At 40.1% G+C, this 12,009-nt stretch overlaps 2 protein-coding genes across 2 annotated transcripts in view; one reads left to right on the forward strand and one right to left on the reverse strand.

Annotated features, from left to right (window-relative positions):
* The window catches only part of LOC143746076 (uncharacterized), a 189,292-nt gene that overhangs the window by 96,548 nt on the left and 80,735 nt on the right, over positions 1–12,009 (forward strand). The window lies entirely within an intron of this gene.
* The window catches only part of LOC143746064 (sucrase-isomaltase, intestinal-like), a 50,283-nt gene continuing 42,361 nt past the window's right edge, over positions 4,088–12,009 (reverse strand). Inside the window, exons 38-48 of the mRNA XM_077237780.1 lie at positions 10,938–11,071; positions 10,780–10,814; positions 10,477–10,593; positions 10,068–10,216; positions 8,320–8,404; positions 8,033–8,089; positions 7,805–7,929; positions 6,788–6,876; positions 6,378–6,427; positions 6,054–6,215; positions 4,088–4,247 (exon numbers count right to left, since the gene is read on the reverse strand). Coding sequence (XP_077093895.1) covers positions 4,167–4,247; positions 6,054–6,215; positions 6,378–6,427; positions 6,788–6,876; positions 7,805–7,929; positions 8,033–8,089; positions 8,320–8,404; positions 10,068–10,216; positions 10,477–10,593; positions 10,780–10,814; positions 10,938–11,071 — 1,084 coding nt within the window. The 3' untranslated portion in view covers positions 4,088–4,166. The remainder of the gene's footprint in view (positions 4,248–6,053; positions 6,216–6,377; positions 6,428–6,787; positions 6,877–7,804; positions 7,930–8,032; positions 8,090–8,319; positions 8,405–10,067; positions 10,217–10,476; positions 10,594–10,779; positions 10,815–10,937; positions 11,072–12,009) is intronic.

Consider the following 12,009-nt stretch of genomic DNA (forward strand, 5'->3'; position numbering starts at 1 on the left):
GATATCAAGGGTGAAACTGTTAATAATGTAGACAGACAGCAATCTCATTCAGTGTCAGTCATGTGTGAAGTGAAATATAATTTATTAGCCATTTAAAAGCTATTTTGAGAAAATTAAAACATGGAAAGTTTAAAAAGCAATCATATCAGGAAACTTCATGACTTTCAGAACTAAAATTATTCCTGATTCAAGCATAATCAGCAGAAAATAAAAACCGACAATAACAATGAGGTGTTGACAAAAATGAATAAAGAGTTTAATCAATCATTACTTTAAGCAAATACAAACATTAAGTAAAAGTAAAAGAGACAGGTCTCTCTCTTGTCTGACTTATAAGAGCCAAAGCATCTCAACACTCTCAGAAAAAAAGGTACGAAAGCTGTCACTGGGGCTGTACCTTTTCAAAAGGTACACTTTAGTACCTAAAGGGTGCATATTGGTACGTTAATGGTACATATTAGCACCTGAAATCAGAGGTGGGTAATCCAAGGGTCAGAAAGTAAAAGTCCTGCCATATGTTTATTCCACCCATGAACTCAGTCAGCTGATTTCACTAATTAGTTCCATCTCCTGTATGAATTAGCAAATCCAGGTGATTGGAATAAAATACTAATACTACTTTACTTTCTGAACCTGGACTTTAAACCTCTGCATAGCAATGCCACATGACAGCCAAGAGCAAAGAAATAAACCAGAACTGGACCTTATCGTAGCCAAAACATATGTGTATATTAAATATGGAGTAATTTCAGCTACAGCCTTAGATGAAATCAACTGGAAGAGAAAAGAAGACATTAAATCTGTGAAGATCTCTGCAGAGGAGGAATAAACAACTCCACAAACAGCATTACCAGCTTCACTTATTACTAACCGGATTGACTTTATTTCTGTCAGACTTCTACAGAAGTTTTATTGAGAATTAACAGAGGTTTAACTCTGTTTCGTTTGAAGTTACCATAACAGTGATTAGTGTTTTTCGAAAAAAAACAGCGCTCTGTCAGCTGGTTCTTTACAATCTAGACAGACAAAAACATTAATAATTCTAAAAACATGCCAGATGAGATCAACTTGATAGTTGCGATAATGTGTTACAGAAGATTGTTCTGTTTATTTTTCTGACAATGTATGCATATTCCAGCGAATGTATGCATTTTGCAGTTCATATTCCAGCGTATTCCATTCTCTTCACTCTTTAGCCTATTAAACAACACATAAACCTTTTAAAACTGTTGTTCAAAGGGTAACTAAACTCTAAACCAACTTTTTTTAAGTTAATGATCTGTAAGAATGGGGCTTTATTAGTGCTGTTCATTGATTCGAGTAACTTTTTTGACATTTGGGTTTAAAGTGTTTTAATTCTACAATATGGTGTAAAAAACGTCTGAGTGCTGCCCTCTTCAGGTTGAACAGTGGCTACTGCAGTTGAATTTTCCTATTGGATGTTTGCGGTGGTATGTGACGTAAGTGGTGGGAGGTGCTGAAGCAGGTTCCAGCTCACCACGCCCTTGGTACGAGCTACCACGCCCTTGGCAGTGTAAAAACCATCTTGTTTCATCAAAACCACTCTATAGAGTCAGGAGTTGGAATTGCCAGTATTGAAAACGACCAGGATAGAGTATAATAGCATTTACTTAGCATAGCATTTATATAGTCATTTAGATTATTTCATGTAGCCTAGGTAGTTAATTAGCATAGTTGTTAGTGTAGTATTGTAGTATTGGTACGAAAAAAAGTACCCGAAAGCAGGTACAGGTACAACTTTTACACAGTGGAAAACCAAACAAAGGCGAGTCAAGTCGAGTCAAGCCGAGCCAAGGCGAGCTGGTACTGTGTAGTGGAAAAGCCCCAATTGTGTGCATTTTATTTTGTGGTTTCAGTCTCCGCAACGGTGATAGATTGAAGCGCGCGTCCGAGTGAAGACTGCGAGCGTAAGAATACACTGTATCCATGACACTGATCGCCGCGGCAACGAGCGCTCATCTTGATTTAAAATACAACACATTTTAGCGCTAGATCTCTTATTTAATAGCGAGCTAAATTACTGTTCTGGTAATTAACTGGAGATGTTTTATTTATTTGCATTAGCTACATCCGTGCCTCAATTTTTCCGCTCAGCCCCGCCCTCGGTTCGTCCCCTCTATCTCCGCTGGGCTCTGCCCACTTTTCCAGCATTTTTCATATATTGCCAGTGAGTGGAGACAGGCTCTGACCAGGGGTTTAGTTACCCTTTAAAACGAATGCTTATATTTATGCAAAGTTGATTGACTCCCCTGTCATTTATTTATGTTCTCCATTTGAAATATAGTTCATATTATGCCTATAGTTCATAGAAATGCTGTTGTTATAAATAAAATATGCAACTGGGAGTACTAAGGTACATTGAAGTAGCAATGTTTTTTATTCAGGTGGTTTAAAATGTTTTTTAATGTGTTTGAATTATTTTTACATGCTTTATTTGTTACGTGTTATTTAAAAAAGACACTTTAGTGACCGTGCACTTATTTTTTTGCACTCTTTTTGACTCCTATTTATTATTTTGTTTTGCATGCAAGTGAAATTACAGAATATTATAATAATGGATTATTTTCTTCAGATGAGCGATGAGAGTTTTAAATTGCTTGAAATATGATTGGAATCTCTTCCAAAATGAAAATACAGTTTTTTTTTTGGCTACGATAAGGTCTAGTTCTGGTTTATTTCTTTGCTCTTGGCCAGAGGTGGGTAATCCAGGGGTATTCTCAGTATTTTGTTCCAATCACCTGGATTTGCTAATTCAGACAGGAGACAGAACTAATTAGTGAAATCAGCTGACTGAGTTCATGGTTGGAATAAACATATGGCAGGACTTCTACTCTTTGGCCCCTGGATTACCCACCTCTGGTAAATATGAGAAATGTAACACTTTTGATACAGAATTAAACTCTGAATGAGATTAGTGAATGAACAGGCTATATGATGGTTTTGTCATAATAATCAATACACCAAACTGACACTCTTATTCAGTAATGAATATGCAGTGTTTTTTCACATTTGATTGATTACTGTAGTTTTTGTTGTAGTATCAAAATCGGAATCACTGGCGTCTAAGGCTATGTTTACACGTGGCCGGCTATTTTCATAAACGGACATTTCACCCTCTCCGTTTTCAAAAATAACATTGTGCACACCTGTCACTTTTCAGAAAAGTGTTAGTTTACACGAACCCGTGTATATATGCTGTCAAGAGCATGCCAAACCTGTAGGTGGCAGTGTAACGAGAAGCTCGAGCCCATGTGAGCCAATCAGAAACCTGAAAATAGCAACAACTGCAACTAATCACTTCCTCTTTCTCTTTTGCAAATGCAAACAGACGAAAAGGGTTTGCAGCGACATAACTGCGACTGCTACTAATGCATCCATGATCACCATAGCCAAATGAAAATGCAAATAAGTCTCAATGTCTCAGTTTTTCAAAATAACCATGTACGTGTAAACGGGGCCTAAACATTTGTACCACTGAGCCAATCCTCAGCACTGAGCCCTGCTGGAACTGCTCTAAATATGTGCTGTATTAAATTAAAGATAAAATATGATAGAGCAATAAAATGAAGAGTGAAAGTAACAGAAGCTCATACAATGCATTTTAGCTGGCTTAATTAAGCATGAAAATAACTGAAGGAAATATTTTTTGAACAAATTATGCCAACTAATATGATTTATATTCTTTTGGTTTCTCTACCAATATTTAAATATTACAAATGCAGTGAAAATACAGGTATCGGTTATATGGTATCGGTATCGGCAAGTACCAAAAATGAATGTATCGGTATCGGACTCGTTCTGGAAAAAGTGGTATCGGTGCATCCCTACTTGTTTTTATTATTTATTTGTCTTCACAAGAAGTTTTAAGTTCAAAAGATAACCTGGTATTTATTAGATAAATTAATAAAGTATTTAGGTTCATCTTGTTTTTTTTTTTTAAGTTTGCTCAACAATTGTTTTACAGTGTAGAAAAAAAGTCCTAAAAAAACATTTATGTATCAAAAGAGCTAAACCAGAAATTCCAATGTAGCAAAAAGTAGACAAAGACAAACCACACTCTCTTGACATTAGATTTCCTGCTTTATTACTACATTGGTAAATAAAGGTAAATAGTCATGTGATTGCTCTTTCCGTGGTGTCCGCGTCTAAGCCTCGTTCCAGGTGATTGTGAAAGGCTTTTCAATGGTGTGAGATTGTGATGTTGCATCAAACTGCAACTCCTGAACCTGAGGGAGAGGAAGAGACAGAGTTCTTGATGCAGTTTATCAGACAGAACAAAAGATAATCTACACACTCATGGTCAGCAGATACTACAAATATCCGCTTTAAAGGAATATTTCACCACAAAATGAAAGTGTGCTGGAAATTTACAGGCCATCTAAGACGTATGAGTTTGTTTCTTCATGGGAACAGATTTGGAGACTCAAACTGCTGATAAAACACATCACAATAATCCACAAGTGATCCACACCACTCAAGTCCATCAGTTAAACTCTTGTGAAGAGAAAAGATGAAACAAATCCATCAAGACATTTTAACTTAATCCATTAGAGGGAGTCCATAATCCATAATATAACTTCCTCCAGTGAAAAAGTCCATCACCTGTTGTCCTCTCACATCAAAATCCACACACATATTTATTTTGGACTGTGTTGTGCATATTTTTCTCCTGATTGAGACTACATTACTTTTTCATTGGAAGTGTTATTGTGGATTATGGACTCGAATTTTAGCCAGAAGTAATGGTATAAAGTTAAAAAGTCTTAATGATGGATTTGTTTAATCTTTTCTCTTCACAAGAAGCTAATGGACTGGAGTCAGTAGCGGAGTAGCGTGGGTGCGGCCGCCCCAGGGCCCCGTGCCAACTAGGGGCCCCTCAAATGCCGCCGATCTTGCGTCACTGGAAAGGAACGGGCCCAGGCAAAGTAACATATTGTAGATTATTAGCTGAAAAAAGCTAATTACTGCATTAGCTAATGTTGAGATAATCCAGCTCTTGTTATGAAACGTAACAGTCACTTAACTCATGGTTACAATGGTAAACCAGCACAACAACAATGACAATTACCAGGCAACAAAACACTAGATTCTAAGCAGACACAAACAGCAAACTTATCAGCAAATTTCAACACAGCTATATTAACCGCCTTGCATCATGGGAATTGACAAGCCAATGAGCCATGCCCACGCCCCCTTTATTTTTTCACCTCGTTATTTCGTTCTTGAGTCAATATTTATCCAGGGAGTACAGTGGGAGTACAGTCCACCCCCACAGTACTGAGAGTCTAGCTCCACCCCCACAGTACTGAGAGTCTAGCTCCACCCCCACTGTACTGAGAGTTTAGCTCCACCCCCACAGTACTGAGAGTCTAGCTCCACCCCCACTGTACTGAGAGTCTAGCTCCACCTCCACAGTACTGAGAGTCTAGCTCCACCCCCACTGTACTGAGAGTTTAGCTCCACCCCCACAGTACTGAGAGTCTAGCTCCACCCCCACAGTACTGAGAGTCTAGCTCCACCTCCACAGTACTGAGAGTCTAGCTCCACCCCCACTGTACTGAGAGTTTAGCTCCACCCCCACAGTACTGAGAGTCTAGCTCCGCCCCCACTGTACTGAGAGTCTAGCTCCACCCCCACTGTACTGAGAGTCTAGCTCCACCCCCACTGTACTGAGAGTCTAGCTCCGCCCCCACTGTACTGAGAGTCTAGCTCCGCCCCCACTGTACTGAGAGTCTAGCTCCACCCCCACTGTACTGAGAGTCTAGCTCCACCCCCACTGTACTGAGAGTCTAGCTCCGCCCCCACTGTACTGAGAGTCTAGCTCCGCCCCCACTGTACTGAGAGTCTAGCTCCGCCCCCACTGTACTTAGAGTCTAGCTCCGCCCCTGACTGGAGAGGTGTGGATCACTTGTGGATTATTGTGATGTGTTTAATCAGCAGATTCACTGCACAGGATTCATTGCTGAGCGACATGTCATTTGTATGAGTGTTTCTGACAGTATGAAACTTAAGTATGTTTGCATATGTCTGACCTCAGCATTATATGTGAATGGCAGGTCGGCGTCAGGCTGTCCAGTCACGCTCAGTGTAACACGAGTGACGGGCGCTGTTACACCCCACACCTTCACCAGACCCAGAGTCAACCTGTCGGCCTCGGCCAGACCGTCTGTGGGAACCACGCTGGTCAGAACACCCTATACATATGAACACACATGTTACACACACATATAAACACACAGGACAGCTATTACACACATATGTTACACACTTGGATTCCCTATTGGATTTATTGAATACTATCCAAATAAATCCGAAAGAAATGCACACACAGTTTTCTTCAAAATATATGAACGTACCGAAGACGCAGTGAAAGTTGTCAAGAGGAAACGCTTGTTCTGAACAGTATCTGTAAAGAGAAAGAAGGAAAAATAAGGTTTTAGGGTGATGTACAAACTAAAATAAAGATACATATTCAGAACACAGTTTTATTGTTTGTAATGCTTACATTAAATTATGTTACCAATAATATCATTTATTATGAGAAAAAAGTAATAGATTCAAACACATGTTTATCAGAAATATATTAACCATTTTAGCACTACTCACTGGACATTTCAGTTTGAAAGCAATGTATAAATGTTGCCAGAGGCCATTTGGGCTAAATAAATCAACATATGTTATCATTAAGTAAAATCAAAACCATTCAATTCCTCACAATAACACACACACACACAGACACAGTCACTCACTCACAAATATAACTCACCAATTCCCTCTCCGTCATCCCAGAACAAGGATCCATGTGCTGAACCTCCATCATCAAGAGCAACAAGAAGACCCAGAGGATTCAGACGACTACAAGAAGAAAAAACCCAAAACAAAACAGTGAAAATAACATAAGTGTTGTTGTGGCATCACAAGAATAAACACACTAACACCTATATTTACATATTAAACTGTGCCTATTATGATATTTTAAAGGTTCCTATAATGTTATTTTGGAGTCTCCTATAAAAGGTTCACACACATGCAAGGTCAAAAACAGCATCAGCTCTTTTCTCTCAGTGTCTGAAAACACTTCGATCAAAGATTCAGTCTCTCTAAACTCCGCCTCTCTGAGAGCTGCTCTGCTCTGATTGGTCAGATGACCCAGTCTGCTGTGATTGGTCAGAAACCAAACGCTCATTATCATATCTGAATCTGGGTTTTACGTATCAATCTCATCAAAGTGGATTTGCTTTGTCAGCAGAAAACAGCGTCTTCTCGACATGAACAACACGAACCAAACTCTCCCAGTCTCAGATAAACGACAGTGTTTAAGGGTGGGGCAAAGAGACGCTGTTCAGCCAATGAAGATCACAGATGGGCATTATGCAAATGAGTTGGAAGTGAGACTGGAAATACTGACGACTCGTTTCATGCAGTTCAGAATCGCTTCTTTCTTTTAGGAGACAAAAACTTGTATCTGCACTTTGATCTTTAAACTTTGCAGACATTTTACATTCACAAACAGCTCTATTACACACTGTATGAAAGGGAATATCTGAAAAAGCATAATATGGGTTCTTTAAAACTTATTCAGTGATCAGAAACTTGTTCATTTTGATAAACAACAATATGAACTCTTAAAGACACGCAGAGAGAGTGGAATATGGATATATAAAAGAAAATGTACTGTTTGTCTTGCCAGAACTCTTTTAAAAGTGGAGAAAAAAAAAAAAAACCTATGCAACTCTAGAGAAATGTCAGAAGTCTTAATAAAGATGTCGGTCAGCTTCTTGACCTGTAGTGTGTGTTGCTCTCTGCTTTCTGCCAGGGCAGGATGTGTCCTCCTCTCACATGCAGGTTAATTTTCCATAATGGTGTTTCCATATCCACAAACTGTCCTCGCACTCCAACAGCTTCCCCCTGGTGGATCAGTCACACACCAGCAGATCAGAGAGTGCACTATGACGGCTTCTTTCATTGACATGCTACTAAAATCATGCATGCTTGCTGATGAAATGCTTACCGTGTGGTAATCGTACCAGCGGGCGTTTGGCAAGTAGCCCCTGACCACAGTAACACCCTTCACAAAACACAACCAATGAGGAATCAATAAACAACAACACAAACATGTGTCACACAAGGGCATCATTTAAGTTTATGTGAGCAAACTCAAAACTTAATAAACATGACTGCTGGAGACTGGCTTGTAGTATGAACACAGTTGAGTTGTGTTTGTGTGTGAAATAAGTGGAGTTGTGTTTGTGTGTGTGAAATACAGTGGAGTTGTGTTTGTGTGTGTGCGTTCAGTACCGGGTCCAGTGCAGGTGTGATCAGAAGAGCGGGACCCCAGAGGAACTGCCTGTCGATCTTCCATGTGTTTTCATCTGTGACAAACCTGCAATCCAGAACATGATCTCATCAACACTGGACATGATCTCATCAACACTGGACATGATCTCATCAACACTGGACATGATCTCATCAACACTGGACATGATCTCATCAACACTGGACGTGATGCAGCTCATGAGAGGAAACCACAAAAAGCGAGTTTAGAGCATGAAATGAAAGCATGAGTTGCTGAACAGAGTACATTTATCTTGCTTTAAGGAAATTTTAAATTTAAATGAGTTTAAAACAACACTTTTTAAGAAAATTATTTTGTTGCATATGAATATGATCATTAACTTAAGGTTAATCTTAACTTAAGTTTAAGAGCAATACACAGACAGAGAATCTGGCCCAAGTTCTGATTATTCATTCCCATGATGCTTTGGGGGAGATGTAATTGAATCAAGAGGGTGGACTGAAGATAGTGTGATGAAGATACACAATGTTGGCAAAAGTTTTGGGACGTCTGCCTTTACATGAACATGAACTTTAATGAAATCCCATTCTAAATCCGTAGGGGTTAATATGGAGTTGGCCGACCCTTTCCAGCTATAACAGTTTCAACTCTACTGGGAACACTTTCCTTAAAGTTTAGGAATGTGTTTATGGGAATTTTGTGCATTAGTAAGGTAAGGCACTGATGTTGGACGAGAAGGCTTGGCTCGCAGTCTTCGCACTAATTCATGCCAAAGCTGTTCTATCGGGTTGAGGTCAGGACTCTGTGGAGGCCAGTCAAGTTCCTCCACACCAAACTCTCTCATCCATGTCTGTATGGACCTGCTTTGTGCACTGGAGCACAGTCATGCTGGAACAGGAACATCCACAAACTGTTCCCACAAAGTTGGGTGCATGAAATTGTCAGAAATGTCTTGGTAGGTTGAAGCATTAAGAGTTCCTTTCACTGGAACTAAAGGGGTCAAGCCCAACTCCTTAAAAACAACCCCACACCATAATCCCCCCTCGACCAAACTTTACACTTGGCACAATGTAGTCAGGCAAGTCCCATTCTCCTGGTAATCGCCAAACCCAGACTCATCCATCGAGTCCAGTGACTCTATAGCTAATCTAAAGGCCACACAAAGTGTGGAGGTCTCTATTGACTCTGCAGAAAGTTGTAATCTTCTGCGCACTGTGAGCCTCAGCATACACTGACTCCGCTCTGTGATTTTACGTGGCCTACCACTTCATTGCTGAGTTTCTGTTGTTCCCAATTGCTTCCACTTTGTTATAATACCACTAACAGTTGACCGTGGAATATTGAGTTGGAAATGGAAATGTCACGAATGGACTTATTGCAGAGGTGGAAACTGATCACAGTCCCACGCTTGAATTCACTGAGCTCCTGAGAGCGACACATTCTTTCACAAATGTTTGTAGAAGCGTCTGCATGCCTGATTTATACAACTGTGGCCATGAAAGTGATAGGAACAGCTGAATTCAGCGATTTGGACGGGTGTCCCAATACTTTTGGCAATAGTGTATATTTGGAGGGAAAGAGAGGAGCACAAGATCTTAAAGGGACAGTGGAAGTTTTGTCATCATTTCCTGTCATTTACTTCTACTGCATGGAAGAAAAGAGCTGTAGCATGAGCATTCTGCTGAACATCTGGCTCATGGTGTTGGGTGATTTTCATGTGTGTGTGAGTGAACTCTTGAGAAACACTCACTCGTGCAGAAGGGGTCTGACCACAGTGTTTCCATGAGCGTGAGCTTCATACATCAGTGTGTTCAGATATGGCAGGAGGGTGTAGCGAATATTCAGCACATCACGAGACACAGCAGCGAACTCCTCTCCCCAGGCCACGGGATCCTGCCTCTGTCAAAGATCAGATTATCATCATTCAGCACTTCTGGAGAAAACATGAATGGATTCTCACGCGAGCTTCATTAGCAGAGTGATGAAGGATTTAAACAAAACATTTTTAGATCCAAAAAATATTACAATGTGCTGAAAAACATGTACACAATACATTTATACTAACGTCATGCCTATAGGCTTAGAATAAGATAATCAAGTTTTTGGTCCAGAAATCCTCAATCTGTCCATAAACAGGTGCTGTGAGTGTGTGTTCTTACTGGCATGTTTATGGTGTTGTGGTTTCTGGAGAACGGGTAGAAAGCTCCGAGCTGCATCCAGCGCAGACACATCTCGTATTCGGCAGGATTAAAGAAGCCACAGATATCAGCGCCGGTCTGGAACCAGAGTGATAGAGAGAAACACAAATATAGTTCTCTGTAAAAACAGAGCATTCATAAATAAACTCTAGAGTCAGTGTAATGGCTGCATGCTAGTGTAACGCACCCAACTGAACTAAAAACATTATCTGATAGGAAATAAAGCACCAATTATTAGATCAATAGGACGAGAGAGGCAATTACATAGGGGATGCCAAATATGCTGAACTCCATCATGCCTGAAAGATAGAAACAAAAGGAGGGAGGTTTTGGTTTTCATGCATACAGATATTAAGTTTATACACTGAATTGTACAGTAGAGACCAAGAAGCATCTAATAATAAGCATCATCATCGTCATACCTATGATGGACTTGAGAAGCTGGTCCCAGCTGGAGTAGTTGTCTCCCAGCCAATGTCCTGCCCAGCGCCCACTAGACGGGTATGTTGAACGGGTAATAACCACTCCTCTCTTTCCAGTGGTACTAAGCAAAGCACTGTGAAATACACATAGCATAATTTCAACACCGATGAACCCGGCCCAAAGTTCAGTCAGGCTCTCCTCCAGTATGTGGAACCATTGGTGTTTTAGCCAAGGGTGTAATCTATCAGCCTGAAGCTGAAGCCAGCGGGAGCCGCCATTGTAGCAGAACTTCACCTGCTGTTAGCATTCCATTGACTCCCATTCATTTTGGCGTCACTTTGACAGTGAATAACTTTACATCTGAGGCGTCCAAAGACTTAATTTGTCCATTATTTATTTCTAAATAAACACGACAATGTATAAAAGGCTCCATTACTTTGTATCTTATGTTATGGCCCAGTAGAAGCCGTTTTTGTTAAAAACAGGCTAACGATTGCGTCATAACCACGCGACTTTATGTCGCACAATAGAGACATTACCGTATAGACAAGAGGAGAAGCTCGCAGGCAATCGGGGGGACGTCCCGTCAAGGGAAAAGCCCATAGATAATGAGTCCATAAAAGCAACGGGACAAAATATTTCAACAACGTTTTTGGGGAATTGGATATAATTCGGTATGTGGCAAGTGAATACATATGAAGTGATTAACGTTGGCAATTTTCACGCACAGCAACTAGAAGATTTACGTCTGTCAGACAGGTTGCTCAAGTCATCAAGCTTAGTTTGAGTCGGTTTGAGTCTGCGCGTCAGGAACGGAAGTGCTCAAAAATCGCTAAAAATGGGCTTCAACTGTCTCAACTGAGTTCAAATGAGATGGCTCTGTCCACTTCTTATACTGTCTATGGTTTTAGCCTATATGTAAACATGTGATATTGTGTGATTTTTTGTTTCATTTGTATTTGTCTGTTATTGTTTGTGTCAGTTACTGTTTGTGTTTTGGTAAAGCTTTGAAAATGATGATGATGATGATGATGGTGATAAACACACAAAACAATCAAAACTCGTTTCAGA

The sequence above is a fragment of the Siphateles boraxobius genome, unplaced genomic scaffold (genome assembly GCF_051911475.1).
Source record: "Siphateles boraxobius isolate OS27281-9 unplaced genomic scaffold, OSU_SipBor_1 21, whole genome shotgun sequence".
In the NCBI taxonomy this organism is placed as follows: domain Eukaryota; kingdom Metazoa; phylum Chordata; class Actinopteri; order Cypriniformes; family Leuciscidae; genus Siphateles; species Siphateles boraxobius.